Source organism: Papilio machaon, chromosome 7, assembly GCF_912999745.1.
Source record: "Papilio machaon chromosome 7, ilPapMach1.1, whole genome shotgun sequence".
NCBI classification, from domain to species: domain Eukaryota; kingdom Metazoa; phylum Arthropoda; class Insecta; order Lepidoptera; family Papilionidae; genus Papilio; species Papilio machaon.
Genome location: NC_059992.1, coordinates 61,577 through 73,670, shown reverse-complemented (window position 1 = coordinate 73,670; position 12,094 = coordinate 61,577). Strand labels below are relative to the sequence as shown.

Here is a 12,094-nt window from a genome sequence, read left to right as displayed (position 1 = left end):
AGGAATTCGTGTGTGCTGTTGCGAGATCTGTCTAAGTTACACTGTATAATTTTTATGTTTCTAACTGGAACCATAGTCGATACGTGAAGTTATTTTGGCTTTCATAGAACGTAATATTGGACATCGTGAGTCTGTGGCCTTGTGTTTAGTGTCATTATTAGAATTAAATTTTGCGTTATGGGCCTTACAATTGTAGCAGGTGGGGGCTCCCTTCTTTATACCGGTGGAGCAGGAGTCTATGGGGTGACCGGTCTCGGCGCAGTAGGTACAAGGGCTTTCCTCTGAGGGGCACCTAGCCTTGGTATGTCCAAATTGTAAGCACTTATAGCATTGAAGGAAAGGTGAGAAATCTTGAGCGTGCACCCGCTGATGGTCTACACAGAGGCGGCCGCAGGTGAGGATTTGGCGCCACACTCTGGGGTGAGCTAAAAGAACCGCATTGTATAAGTTGGGGTTGCGGTTATTCCTTTTAAATCGGAGTTTAAGGTCGTCCTCGCTGCTGATAAGAGCGGCAACTTCCTCATTTTGATTTTTAATAATTTCGACTAGCTCGTGTGAGGGGGTGTCAACGGATATACCCTTCAGGATGCACATTGGTTTCAGGCATCGAGCCGGCTCCGCTTTCACCTCTGCGCACCCCTCCAGGCGCCTCAATGTGTCGTCGCGTTGGGTTACAGAGTTGAACTCTACTCTTAATTTGTTGTTGGAAATCGCGCGTATACATGCTGGGGCATAACTATGCTGTTTAAATGATGCCTGTTTTTTGAATGCTGTCACGACTTCCTGACGTGTTTTGGAGGGTTGTACAGTACTGATTATAAGTGCCGGCTTGCTTGTAGGAAGGATCGGTGTTGCTGACCCTGAAGGTGGTGCACGGCGCGGTGTGTTAAGGGCCTGGGCATAGGTTGTGCGGTGTGTGGCAGTATTTCTCAGCTTGTTAATTTCTTCGCGCACACAAGCCACAATATCTTCCTTGATGTCATTTAAACCCCCGTAGTTAGGTGGCTGAAGAGAGTGTTGGGGCATGCCTGCGAGTTTGTTTCCGCAACGTTTTATTTCGTCGGCGGCGGACGTAATGAGTTTTTTGTTACTGGCCGTGACCGATTTCCCTTCCGAGATTGCCAAGGATATACACTCACTGAGTTTATTTAAAGTGTCCACAAAACTTGTAATGTCAACAACGTCGTCCACTCCAGCAGGGAGAGGAGGGGGTGGTGTATTGTTGATAGGCATTGTATATTAGAGAATTAATTTTGCATCACTATTAAATATATATATATAACTAAATAATATTTACATACATTATCACTAGATGGCATTTTTTGAGCAATTTTTATTATATGAAATCGCTATATTGGAAAAATGTCAATAAAAAAAAAAGTCAATTTTGCTTTGTAATTACGCAACACAATTTTCTTCTCTAAATATCTTCGGAATTAAATATCCTTTACACTAATGTAATGTCTTTTACACTAGATGGTATTTTTAGAGCGATCTTCATTATACAAAATTACTATATTTGAAAAATGTCAATAAATAAATAAGTCAATTTTGATTTGTAATTACGCAACACAATTTTCTTCTCTTGATATCTTCGGAACTAAATGTCCGATTTTGATGATTCAAACGGTGTTAGAATCAGCTGGCGAAGTAGTTGTCGTCCTTGTTATCTGTGGTTTTATAATATTAACCAGTAGACCGAGAAGTTTTTTCATATTATGAAAATTTTGTTTTTGTTATGTTGCTATTTGAGTCTATTATATACACTAGTTTTACTATTGTTATTTTGTTCACTGCACTAAATTGAAATAATAGATATATAACAAGTCACTCACAACATTCGGTTTATTAATTTATACGTGTGTGAAGATGGAAAATTTTGTAGAAATTTATTTTCTATCGGCAAAAATCTAGATTGTTCACTAGAAGCAAGGTTTCATATCGGTGCTCCGAATTATAATTTAAAACAGATATGTTCTCGATCTTGTTTTCGAGGCGTTTCAATTTGAAGTTTTGCACTGAAAAGATTTACAATTTTTCCACTATAACTTTTCACACAGATTGTATTTTACAAAGATTTTTGCACCATTTTGTTCGTGACACTGAGGCGAATCTAACGATATATAACACTTCAATATTTGAGAACTTTTTCCCACTTCGAGTTATTTTTACTGCGGAGCCGCGCGGGAGCGATGCGTTCGCGACGGCGTCTGGCACGCGACTAAGGTAGGTAGGTAGGTAGGTAGGTAGGTAGGTAGGTAGGTAGGTAGGTAGGTAGGTAGGTAGGTAGGTAGGTAGGTAGGTAGGTAGGTAGGTAGGTAGGTAGGTAGGTAGGTAGGTAGGTAGGTAGGTAGGTAGGTAGGTAGGTAGGTAGGTAGGTAGGTAGGTAGGTAGGTAGGTAGGTAGGTAGGTAGGTAGGTAGGTAGGTAGGTAGGTAGGTAGGTAGGTAGGTAGGTAGGTAGGTAGGTAGGTAGGTAGGTAGGTAGGTAGGTAGGTAGGTAGGTAGGTAGGTAGGTAGGTAGGTAGGTAGGTAGGTAGGTAGGTAGGTAGGTAGGTAGGTAGGTAGGTAGGTAGGTAGGTAGGTAGGTAGGTAGGTAGGTAGGTAGGTAGGTAGGTAGGTAGGTAGGTAGGTAGGTAGGTAGGTAGGTAGGTAGGTAGGTAGGTAGGTAGGTAGGTAGGTAGGTAGGTAGGTAGGTAGGTAGGTAGGTAGGTAGGTAGGTAGGTAGGTAGGTAGGTAGGTAGGTAGGTAGGTAGGTAGGTAGGTAGGTAGGTAGGTAGGTAGGTAGGTAGGTAGGTAGGTAGGTAGGTAGGTAGGTAGGTAGGTAGGTAGGTAGGTAGGTAGGTAGGTAGGTAGGTAGGTAGGTAGGTAGGTAGGTAGGTAGGTAGGTAGGTAGGTAGGTAGGTAGGTAGGTAGGTAGGTAGGTAGGTAGGTAGGTAGGTAGGTAGGTAGGTAGGTAGGTAGGTAGGTAGGTAGGTAGGTAGGTAGGTAGGTAGGTAGGTAGGTAGGTAGGTAGGTAGGTAGGTAGGTAGGTAGGTAGGTAGGTAGGTAGGTAGGTAGGTAGGTAGGTAGGTAGGTAGGTAGGTAGGTAGGTAGGTAGGTAGGTAGGTAGGTAGGTAGGTAGGTAGGTAGGTAGGTAGGTAGGTAGGTAGGTAGGTAGGTAGGTAGGTAGGTAGGTAGGTAGGTAGGTAGGTAGGTAGGTAGGTAGGTAGGTAGGTAGGTAGGTAGGTAGGTAGGTAGGTAGGTAGGTAGGTAGGTAGGTAGGTAGGTAGGTAGGTAGGTAGGTAGGTAGGTAGGTAGGTAGGTAGGTAGGTAGGTAGGTAGGTAGGTAGGTAGGTAGGTAGGTAGGTAGGTAGGTAGGTAGGTAGGTAGGTAGGTAGGTAGGTAGGTAGGTAGGTAGGTAGGTAGGTAGGTAGGTAGGTAGGTAGGTAGGTAGGTAGGTAGGTAGGTAGGTAGGTAGGTAGGTAGGTAGGTAGGTAGGTAGGTAGGTAGGTAGGTAGGTAGGTAGGTAGGTAGGTAGGTAGGTAGGTAGGTAGGTAGGTAGGTAGGTAGGTAGGTAGGTAGGTAGGTAGGTAGGTAGGTAGGTAGGTAGGTAGGTAGGTAGGTAGGTAGGTAGGTAGGTAGGTAGGTAGGTAGGTAGGTAGGTAGGTAGGTAGGTAGGTAGGTAGGTAGGTAGGTAGGTAGGTAGGTAGGTAGGTAGGTAGGTAGGTAGGTAGGTAGGTAGGTAGGTAGGTAGGTAGGTAGGTAGGTAGGTAGGTAGGTAGGTAGGTAGGTAGGTAGGTAGGTAGGTAGGTAGGTAGGTAGGTAGGTAGGTAGGTAGGTAGGTAGGTAGGTAGGTAGGTAGGTAGGTAGGTAGGTAGGTAGGTAGGTAGGTAGGTAGGTAGGTAGGTAGGTAGGTAGGTAGGTAGGTAGGTAGGTAGGTAGGTAGGTAGGTAGGTAGGTAGGTAGGTAGGTAGGTAGGTAGGTAGGTAGGTAGGTAGGTAGGTAGGTAGGTAGGTAGGTAGGTAGGTAGGTAGGTAGGTAGGTAGGTAGGTAGGTAGGTAGGTAGGTAGGTAGGTAGGTAGGTAGGTAGGTAGGTAGGTAGGTAGGTAGGTAGGTAGGTAGGTAGGTAGGTAGGTAGGTAGGTAGGTAGGTAGGTAGGTAGGTAGGTAGGTAGGTAGGTAGGTAGGTAGGTAGGTAGGTAGGTAGGTAGGTTAGGTTAGGTTAGGTTAGGTTAGGTTAGGTTAGGTTAGGTTAGGTTAGGTTGGTCGCGCGCCGGTTGCCGTACCGTGTGCATCGCTTCCGTGTCGCTCCGCATTTAAAAATCTTTAAATGCGGTAAAAAGTGAAGTGATTTACGTGTATTATACATCGGGAGATGCGCCTCGGCGAGACGCATCTAGTGATATATAACACATAGTGGGCAGAGACCAAAATAGTTAAGTTTTTAGTGTTTTAGTGTTTTAACGGTTATTTCGGGCGTGGCACTTTTTAACAAAGTTTAAAAAGTGCTTCGATTTCGACGTTTTATATATCGGGAGATGCGTCTCAGTGAGACAAATCGACCGGTATAGTTTTAGTGTGGATAGAGACCAAATTAGTTAAGTTTTTAGTGTTTAAGTGTTGTAACGGTCGTTTTGGGCGTGGCACTTTTTCGACAAAGTCCAAAAAGTGCCCCGATTTCGACGTGTTATATATCGGGAGATGCGTCTCAGTGAGACAAGTCGACCGGTATAGTTTTTAGGGTGGACAGAGACCAAAATAGTTTAGTTTTTAGTGTTTAAGTGCGTATTTTAGTGTTTGTAGAACTTTGCCTATGAAAAGTCTACAATCGCTATGAGTGACCAAAACAAAGCGGCTTACGACATGGGGGAGGACACCTCCATGTCGGACTACACGTGCTCAGAGGACGAGGGCGCCTCCGGGCGCCGACTGGGAGCCGCGGGCGCCGCGTGCACCGAGGACGCTGCAAGGAAAAATAAGGAAGGTAAGCCGCGGTCAGCGGCCTTGACATTAAAGTTCCGAACGGGAACGACCCATAAACGGCCGTTGGCCGCTACATCCGCGGATGAGGACGCTCCGGCCGTGGCGCATAAAGTGGCCTCCTCTTCGACGAGGGGCCGCGTTAGGCGCCCGGTAGGGGTGTACAGCTTCCTCAAGGAGGCAAAAGACTACCTGGCTGATGGGGGGGATAGTGAGGGGGAGGACCCCGACCCAACCTACCGTCCAAGCGGTAGGAAGACGAGCCCCGCAGTGGCCTCTGCAAAAGCCTCCGACGATGGGACCCCCGGCGCCCTATCCAGGGGCACGGTCGAGGCCCTCGCCGAGGAGGCTCTCAAAAGCGTGGAAAAAATAAAGGAGGAAATAAAGAAGAGTAGCCACCTAAAGGGTACCGTGTGGGGCCAGATTAATCGGGCCACTAAATGCGTTGTTGAAGCGGTTGAGGGCCTCCGCGATATAACGCCAGATGAAGAGCAGCGCAGGCTCCGCGCGGACAATGCTCGCCTTTCAAGGGAGCTGGATATTGTCCGCAACGAGCTGCGTGCCTTCAAGCAGGCGTACGTGGAGTCGCAGCGGAAGTCCGCTGCAGCCCCGAAAGAGGCCACAGGGCCACAGCAGCCCAACTTTGAGGAGGTGCTAAGATACGCCATGGAGGAAATGAAGGGGCAACTCCTGCAGTCGGTAGGCGGGATGATCAATGCCCGCCTACAAGACCTGGAGATGCGCCTTCCTCCGGAGCCCGTCATGAGGCCCCCTCTGCGTGCCGACCAACGGCAGCCGCCGCCGCCCCGTCACAAGTCCCGATCGGGGCTCGTGGAAGGCGCCATGGAGGTGGATGGGGAGGCCCAGCCACCCCAGGCGCCCACACCCAGGGCGGTAAAGAAGGCGCCGAAGAAGGGCGCCGCAAAGCGGCCGACTGCCCCCCCGCCTCCTCCTCCCTCCAAGGGAAAACAGGGGGCAGGACAGGCAGACGCGACCCCTCCCCCCCCAACCGCTGGAACAAGTGGAGAGGGGGAAGCCCAGACGGAGACTGTGGGCAACTCCTGGTCCGAGGTTGTCCGGCGGAAGAAGAGGGGAAATGCCGCTGTCGCTGCTTATTCCCCCCCCTCAGCCGGAACAACCCGGCAGATCGCCCCGGCCCCACCAAAGGCCGTTAAAATCGTGGCCCCAAAAACCGCGGCCATAGTGGTGACCCTCAAGAAAGGGGCCACCATGACCAATGCGGAAGGGGCCACGACTGACGCGAAGTACACCGAGGTCCTGGCAAAGGCCAGGTCCTCGATATCCCTGAGGGAATTCGGTTTGGAGTCGGTCAAGATCCGAACGAGCATGACCGGCTCCAAACTGATGGAGGTTGGGGGGACCACCCCCGAGGAAACCGCGGACCGTCTCGCCGCCGCCCTGGTGGAGGCAGTAGGGAGCTGGGCGGACATCACCCGCCCAACCAAAATGGCCGTCCTCAGGATCACCGGTCTAGATGACACGGTGACCACTGAGGAAGTGGCTGCCCAACTGGCATCGGTTGGCGGGTGTCCCCAAAGCTTGATGAAAGTAGGGAACATCAGGCCGAGTTTCTGGGGCGGAGGCTCCGCCCTGGTCAAGTGCCCAGCGACCGCCGCTAAGGCAGTCGTGAAGGCGGGACGAGTGGCCATCGGATGGACGATGGCCACCGTCAAAGCAGTGGAGGCCCAGCCATTGAGATGCTATAAATGCATGATGCTGGGCCACACTCGTGCTCTTTGCCCAGCGGAAACAGAGAACGGGCGTCTCTGCTTCCGCTGCGGCAGTGAAGGGCACAAGTCGGCAGAGTGCGAGGCCCCCTGCAAATGCACCGTGTGTGCAACGACGGGGCGCCCACACTCACACGTGATGGGGGGTGCCAAGTGCACCCCCCCGTCGGTGAAGGGCAAAGCCCCGGCGTCGAGCAGAGTGCCTCGCACTCAGCCCCAACCGCACGGCAGCCGTATGGCTGAAGAGGAAGAAATGCAGGTTTCTTAATGCCAAGACACCTGCATTTCGACCTACTACAGACGAACACCAACCACTCTGCCAGGGCACAGGACTTGCTCATGCAGTGCCTGGCAGAGTGGAGAATTGCTGTTGCGGTCGTGGCTGAACCCTACTTTGTCCCCCCCCAACCCAGTTGGTTCGGGGACACAGAGGGATTAGTCGCCATTGTGGCGCCGCCTTCGAGCCCGCAACCCCTCTCCCTCAGGGAGCGAGGAGCGGGCTACGTGGCGGTGAACTGGGGAGAAGTAGTACTCATAGGAGTCTACTTCTCCCCAAACAGGAACCTCCGACAATTCGAGAGGTTCCTGGATGGCCTGGAGCCGGTGGTGCAGAGAGCATCACCGGCCCAGGTCATCGTGATGGGGGACCTCAACGCTAAATGCGCAGCGTGGGGGTCCTCCATCACTGACCTGAAAGGGGCGCTTCTCCGGGACTGGGCCGTCATGATCGGCTTAGTTCCGGAGAACCAAGGCAACGCCAACACGTGCGTGCGCCGACAAGGGGGATCAGTCGTGGACGTCACGTTCGCGACCCCCGGCATCGGTGCACGCATATCGTGTTGGCGTGTCCTTGAGGAGGTGGAGACCCTGTCCGATCATTTGTACATCCGGTTCAGGGTCTCCACCGCGCCCCAGGGGTCACAGGCCCGGACGGCAGCGGCAGGACGACGAGGCGCTGAGGGCTTCCCAAAGTGGCAGCTCTCACGCCTCGACCCTGACCTGGCGGAAGAAGCCGCCATCGTCCGGGCATGGGCGGAGGAACCCCCCCAAACGGTGGGGGTCGACGAGAGGGCAGCGAGATTTCGTCGAGATCTGACCGCCGTCTGCAACGCCGGAATGCCCAGGGCGCGACGTGGATTCGCGCCCCGGGAAGGGGTGTACTGGTGGACGCAGGACCTAGCCGCCCTGCGCTCCGCCAGTAACGCCGCCCGACGGGCATTCACCCGGTGCCGCAGACGGCGGAACAGAACAGAGGAGGAGCTGGAGCGCCTTCACACTGAGCTGAGCTCGGCAAAGAAGGCGTTCTCCAGTGCGATCAAGGCCGCCAAGGACTCTGCCTATGCGGAGTTCTTGGCGACCCTAGACGCAGACCCGTGGGGGCGCCCATACCGCATGGTGCGGGCGAAGCTGAAGGTGGCGCCCCCCACGGAAACGATGGAGCCGGCGGTTCTTAGCGCGGTGGTCGAGGGGCTGTTCCCGGATAGCCCCCCTTTTGTACCACCGCGCATGACAAGAGACATGCCGGCGGACATCGAGCCGTTGAACCGATCCGCCGCTCTCGCCCCACCCCTGATAACGAAGGAGGAAATGGCCAGGGCGGCGGGCCGGCTCAGGGGGACCCGCAAAGCCCCGGGGCCAGACGGAGTGCCTGGCAAGGTTTTGCACATTGCGCTGGAACACCTCGGGGAACGCCTCCGCAGACTGTTTAACGACTGTCTGGCGGAGGGGCGTTTCCCCGGGGTGTGGAAGGAGGGTCGACTGGTGTTGCTGAGGAAGGAGGGTCACCCCGTCGACTCTCCTTCCGGCCACCGGCCGCTCGTGATGCTGGATGAGGCCGGGAAGCTGCTCGAAAGGGTATTGGCTTCCCGGATCATCCAGCATCTGGAGACGGAAGGGCCGCAGCTCTCCGAGAATCAGTTCGGGTTCCGGTCCGGGCGATCCACCCTGGACGCTCTGACCGCCCTGAAAAGGTTCTCGGAGGATGCGGCCGAGAGAGGACAGGGGGCGATGGCGGTGTCACTAGACATCGCCAACGCCTTCGGCTCCCTCCCCTTCGGAGTAATAGAGGAGGCACTTCGGTTTCACGAACTGCCCCTCTATCTCCGGAGGATCGTGGGACACTACCTGCGAGAGCGGGTAGTGTCCTACATGGGGAGGGAGGGAAGAGAGGAGCGGCGGATGGCCTCCGGTGTTCCTCAGGGGTCCGTCCTAGGACCCCTGCTGTGGAACATCGGCTTTGACTGGGCCATCCGCGGGGAGGTGCTGCCCCGGATGGCTGTCATCTGCTACGCGGATGATACGATGATAGCCGTCCGGGACACCACCTGGAGGAAAGTCAAGAGGAGGGCGGAAGCCGGGGCCACCCTGTTGGTCCGGAGGATCGAGGCGCTCGGACTCCGCGTGGCACTCCACAAAACCGAAGCCCTTTGCTTCAAAGGGCCGAGGTGGAGAGTGCCCGCAGGAGCGACCCTCCGGATCAACGGGGACGAGGTCGAGGTTAAGGCCCGGATCAAATATCTTGGCCTTATCCTCGATGGGGGTTGGCGTTTCGGAGATCACTTCCGGACGCTAACCCCCCGACTCGTCGGCGCGGCTTCCGCCCTCGCCAGGCTCCTCCCGAACCTGAGAGGTCCGGGCGTGCAGGTCAGACGACTGTACGCCATGGTCGTTCGCAGCATGGCCCTGTACGGCGCGCCGATATGGGCAGAAGCCCTTGACGCGCCAAACAGGGCCCTCCTCCGCAGGCCGCAGCGCATCGTTGCGGTGCGCGCATGCATGGCCTACCGCACGGTTGGCCATGCAGCGGCCTGCGCTTTGGCCGGCACTCCCCCGTGGGAGATAGAAGCGGGTGTGCTGGCCGAAGCGTACCGGGAGCGGGCCGAGCAGAGAGCTCGGGGCGAAGCCCCGGCTCCAGAGGAGCTCGCCCGGTCCCGGGCGGAGAGAAAGCGAACGACCATAGAGCTGTGGGCTGCTGGCCTAGCGGACGCCCAATACGGCGCCCGCACCATAGAGGCCATACGCCCACAGCTCTCGGACTGGTGCGGGAGGCGCCACGGCGCGATGAATTACAAATTATCACAGATTTTAACAGGTCATGGCTGCTTCGGGCGATATCTTCACCGGATACGAAGAGAGGAGACGACGTCGTGCCACGAGTGCGGCGCTGATGAGGACACCGCGCAACACACCCTTCAGGTTTGTACAGCGTGGTCCGAAGAGCGCCGCACTCTGGTAGCGGCGATTGGTGATGACCTCTCACTCCCAGGCGTAATTCGCGCCATGCTGGGCAGTGAGGGGTCATGGGAGGCGGTTTCCTCCTTCTGCGAAATAGTAATTTCGCAGAAGGAGGAAAGGGAGCGAGAGCGCGAGGATAATCCCCTCGCGCCCCCGCTCAGACGCAGGAGAGTGGGGAGAAGGAGGCGGGGTTTCGCCGCCGTACTTCTCCCCACAAACCATGCGTGAGAGGGAGGCCCCTTCAGGGCGATAACGCAGGCGGGGCCACGGAAGAAAGCTAAAGCGTTCCCGTGGCGCCCGCCATAATGCGTTAGAGGGCAGTCAGGTTTTAGTGGGTATTCCGGTCACCTTCTGTGGCCGGCGAGTCCCACACTCCCTACGCCATTGCACAGCCCGGCGTAGGCGTGCGTAAACGCATTTCCTGACTATAAAAAAAAAAAAAAAAAAAAAAAAAAAAGGTTAGGTTAGGTTAGGTTAGGTTAGGTTCCCCACCAACGGTTCCCGCCTTGTCGTGGCGGTGGGGCTCTAGTAACCGTGGCTGCCTCCCACGGTGAAGCTAAGAGGAACCAGGGTCGGCCTAGCGTGCAGGACCGGCTGTCTTGGGCCGGACTGGGCTGGTCTAGCGTGCAGGGCCGACCCACCCGGAGGAGGCTGCCAGAGGCGGACTGTGGGGTCCGCTTCGGAGCATGCCAGGAGGTGGGGCCGCGGGGGGTGCGGGTGGGTACTGGTTTATCCTGCCCCCTGCAGCCCTCGTGGCCGGATGTGTATGGTGGGGCCGCGGAGGGGTACTGGCATACCCAGCCCCTCCGCGGCCCGTAGGGTCAACGGCGGGGCCCGACATCGGACCCGCCGATGGTGGCTGGGGAGGCGGGGGTAAAACCTCGTCTCTCCGGCTTCCATAGCCCCGTGGTGGCAGGTTCGGGGGGACCTGTCACCCGCTTCGAAGGGCAAGGAGGATGGCGCGTATCGTTCCGGCGCGCCTCCCCTAAAGGATGGATGGTGGGTTCACCCACCCCAGTGGTGGAGCCGCTTCGGCGGCTAGCGCAGACGGGGCCGCGGAGGAGTGCGAAAGCGTGCCCGTAGCCCCGTCACCAATGCGCAGGAGGAACAGAGGTGGTTTAGCGGGTATGCTCCCACTAGGGGAGAGAATCTCGCATAACTTCGTGTCCCCCCCCGGGGCATGTCGTATGCATAAAGCATTCCCCTCTTTAAAAAAAAAAAAAAAAAAGGTTAGGTTAGGTTAGGTTGAGCGTCGGTGGCGCATTTCGATGGCACCGTATCGGTGGATCGAAATGTACACGCGACGTGTGTGTCCCGGGTTCGATTCCCGGGGTGGGGGTGGTGTATGTATGTTTTCCCCACCAACGGTTCCCGCCTTGTCGTGGCGGTGGGGCTCTAGTAACCGTGGCTGCCTCCCACGGTGAAGCTAAGAGGAACCAGGGTCGGCCTAGCGTGCAGGACCGGCTGTCTTGGGCCGGACTGGGCTGGTCTAGCGTGCAGGGCCGACCCACCCGGAGGAGGCTGCCAGAGGCGGACTGTGGGGTCCGCTTCGGAGCATGCCAGGAGGTGGGGCCGCGGGGGGTGCGGGTGGGTACTGGTTTATCCTGCCCCCTGCAGCCCTCGTGGCCGGATGTGTATGGTGGGGCCGCGGAGGGGTACTGGCATACCCAGCCCCTCCGCGGCCCGTAGGGTCAACGGCGGGGCCCGACATCGGACCCGCCGATGGTGGCTGGGGAGGCGGGGGTAAAACCTCGTCTCTCCGGCTTCCATAGCCCCGTGGTGGCAGGTTCGGGGGGACCTGTCACCCGCTTCGAAGGGCAAGGAGGATGGCGCGTATCGTTCCGGCGCGCCTCCCCTAAAGGATGGATGGTGGGTTCACCCACCCCAGTGGTGGAGCTGCTTCGGCGGCTAGCGCAGACGGGGCCGCGGAGGAGTGCGAAAGCGTGCCCGTAGCCCCGTCACCAATGCGCAGGAGGAACAGAGGTGGTTTAGCGGGTATGCTCCCACTAGGGGAGAGAATCTCGCATAACTTCGTGTCCCCCCCGGGGCATGTCGTATGCATAAAGCATTCCCCTCTTTAAAAAAAAAAAAAAAAAAAAAAAAAAGGTTAGGTTAGGTTAGGTTAGGTTAGGTTAGGTTAGGTTAGGTTAGGT

General features: G+C 55.6%; 1 protein-coding gene across 1 annotated transcript; it reads left to right on the top strand.

Annotated features, from left to right (window-relative positions):
* Positions 1-4,812: 4,812 nt before the first annotated feature.
* LOC123721119 lies at positions 4,813-6,975 on the top strand. Its single transcript, XM_045678590.1, has one exon. The coding sequence runs from the start codon at positions 4,813-4,815 to the stop codon at positions 6,973-6,975; it is 2,163 nt and encodes a 720-aa protein (XP_045534546.1).
* The last annotated feature ends 5,119 nt before the right edge of the window (positions 6,976-12,094 follow it).

Coding starts and splice junctions, on each gene's coding strand:
- LOC123721119 (XM_045678590.1), top strand. CDS start 4,813: ATGAGTGACCAAAACAAAGCGGCTTACGACATGGGGGAGGACACCTCC.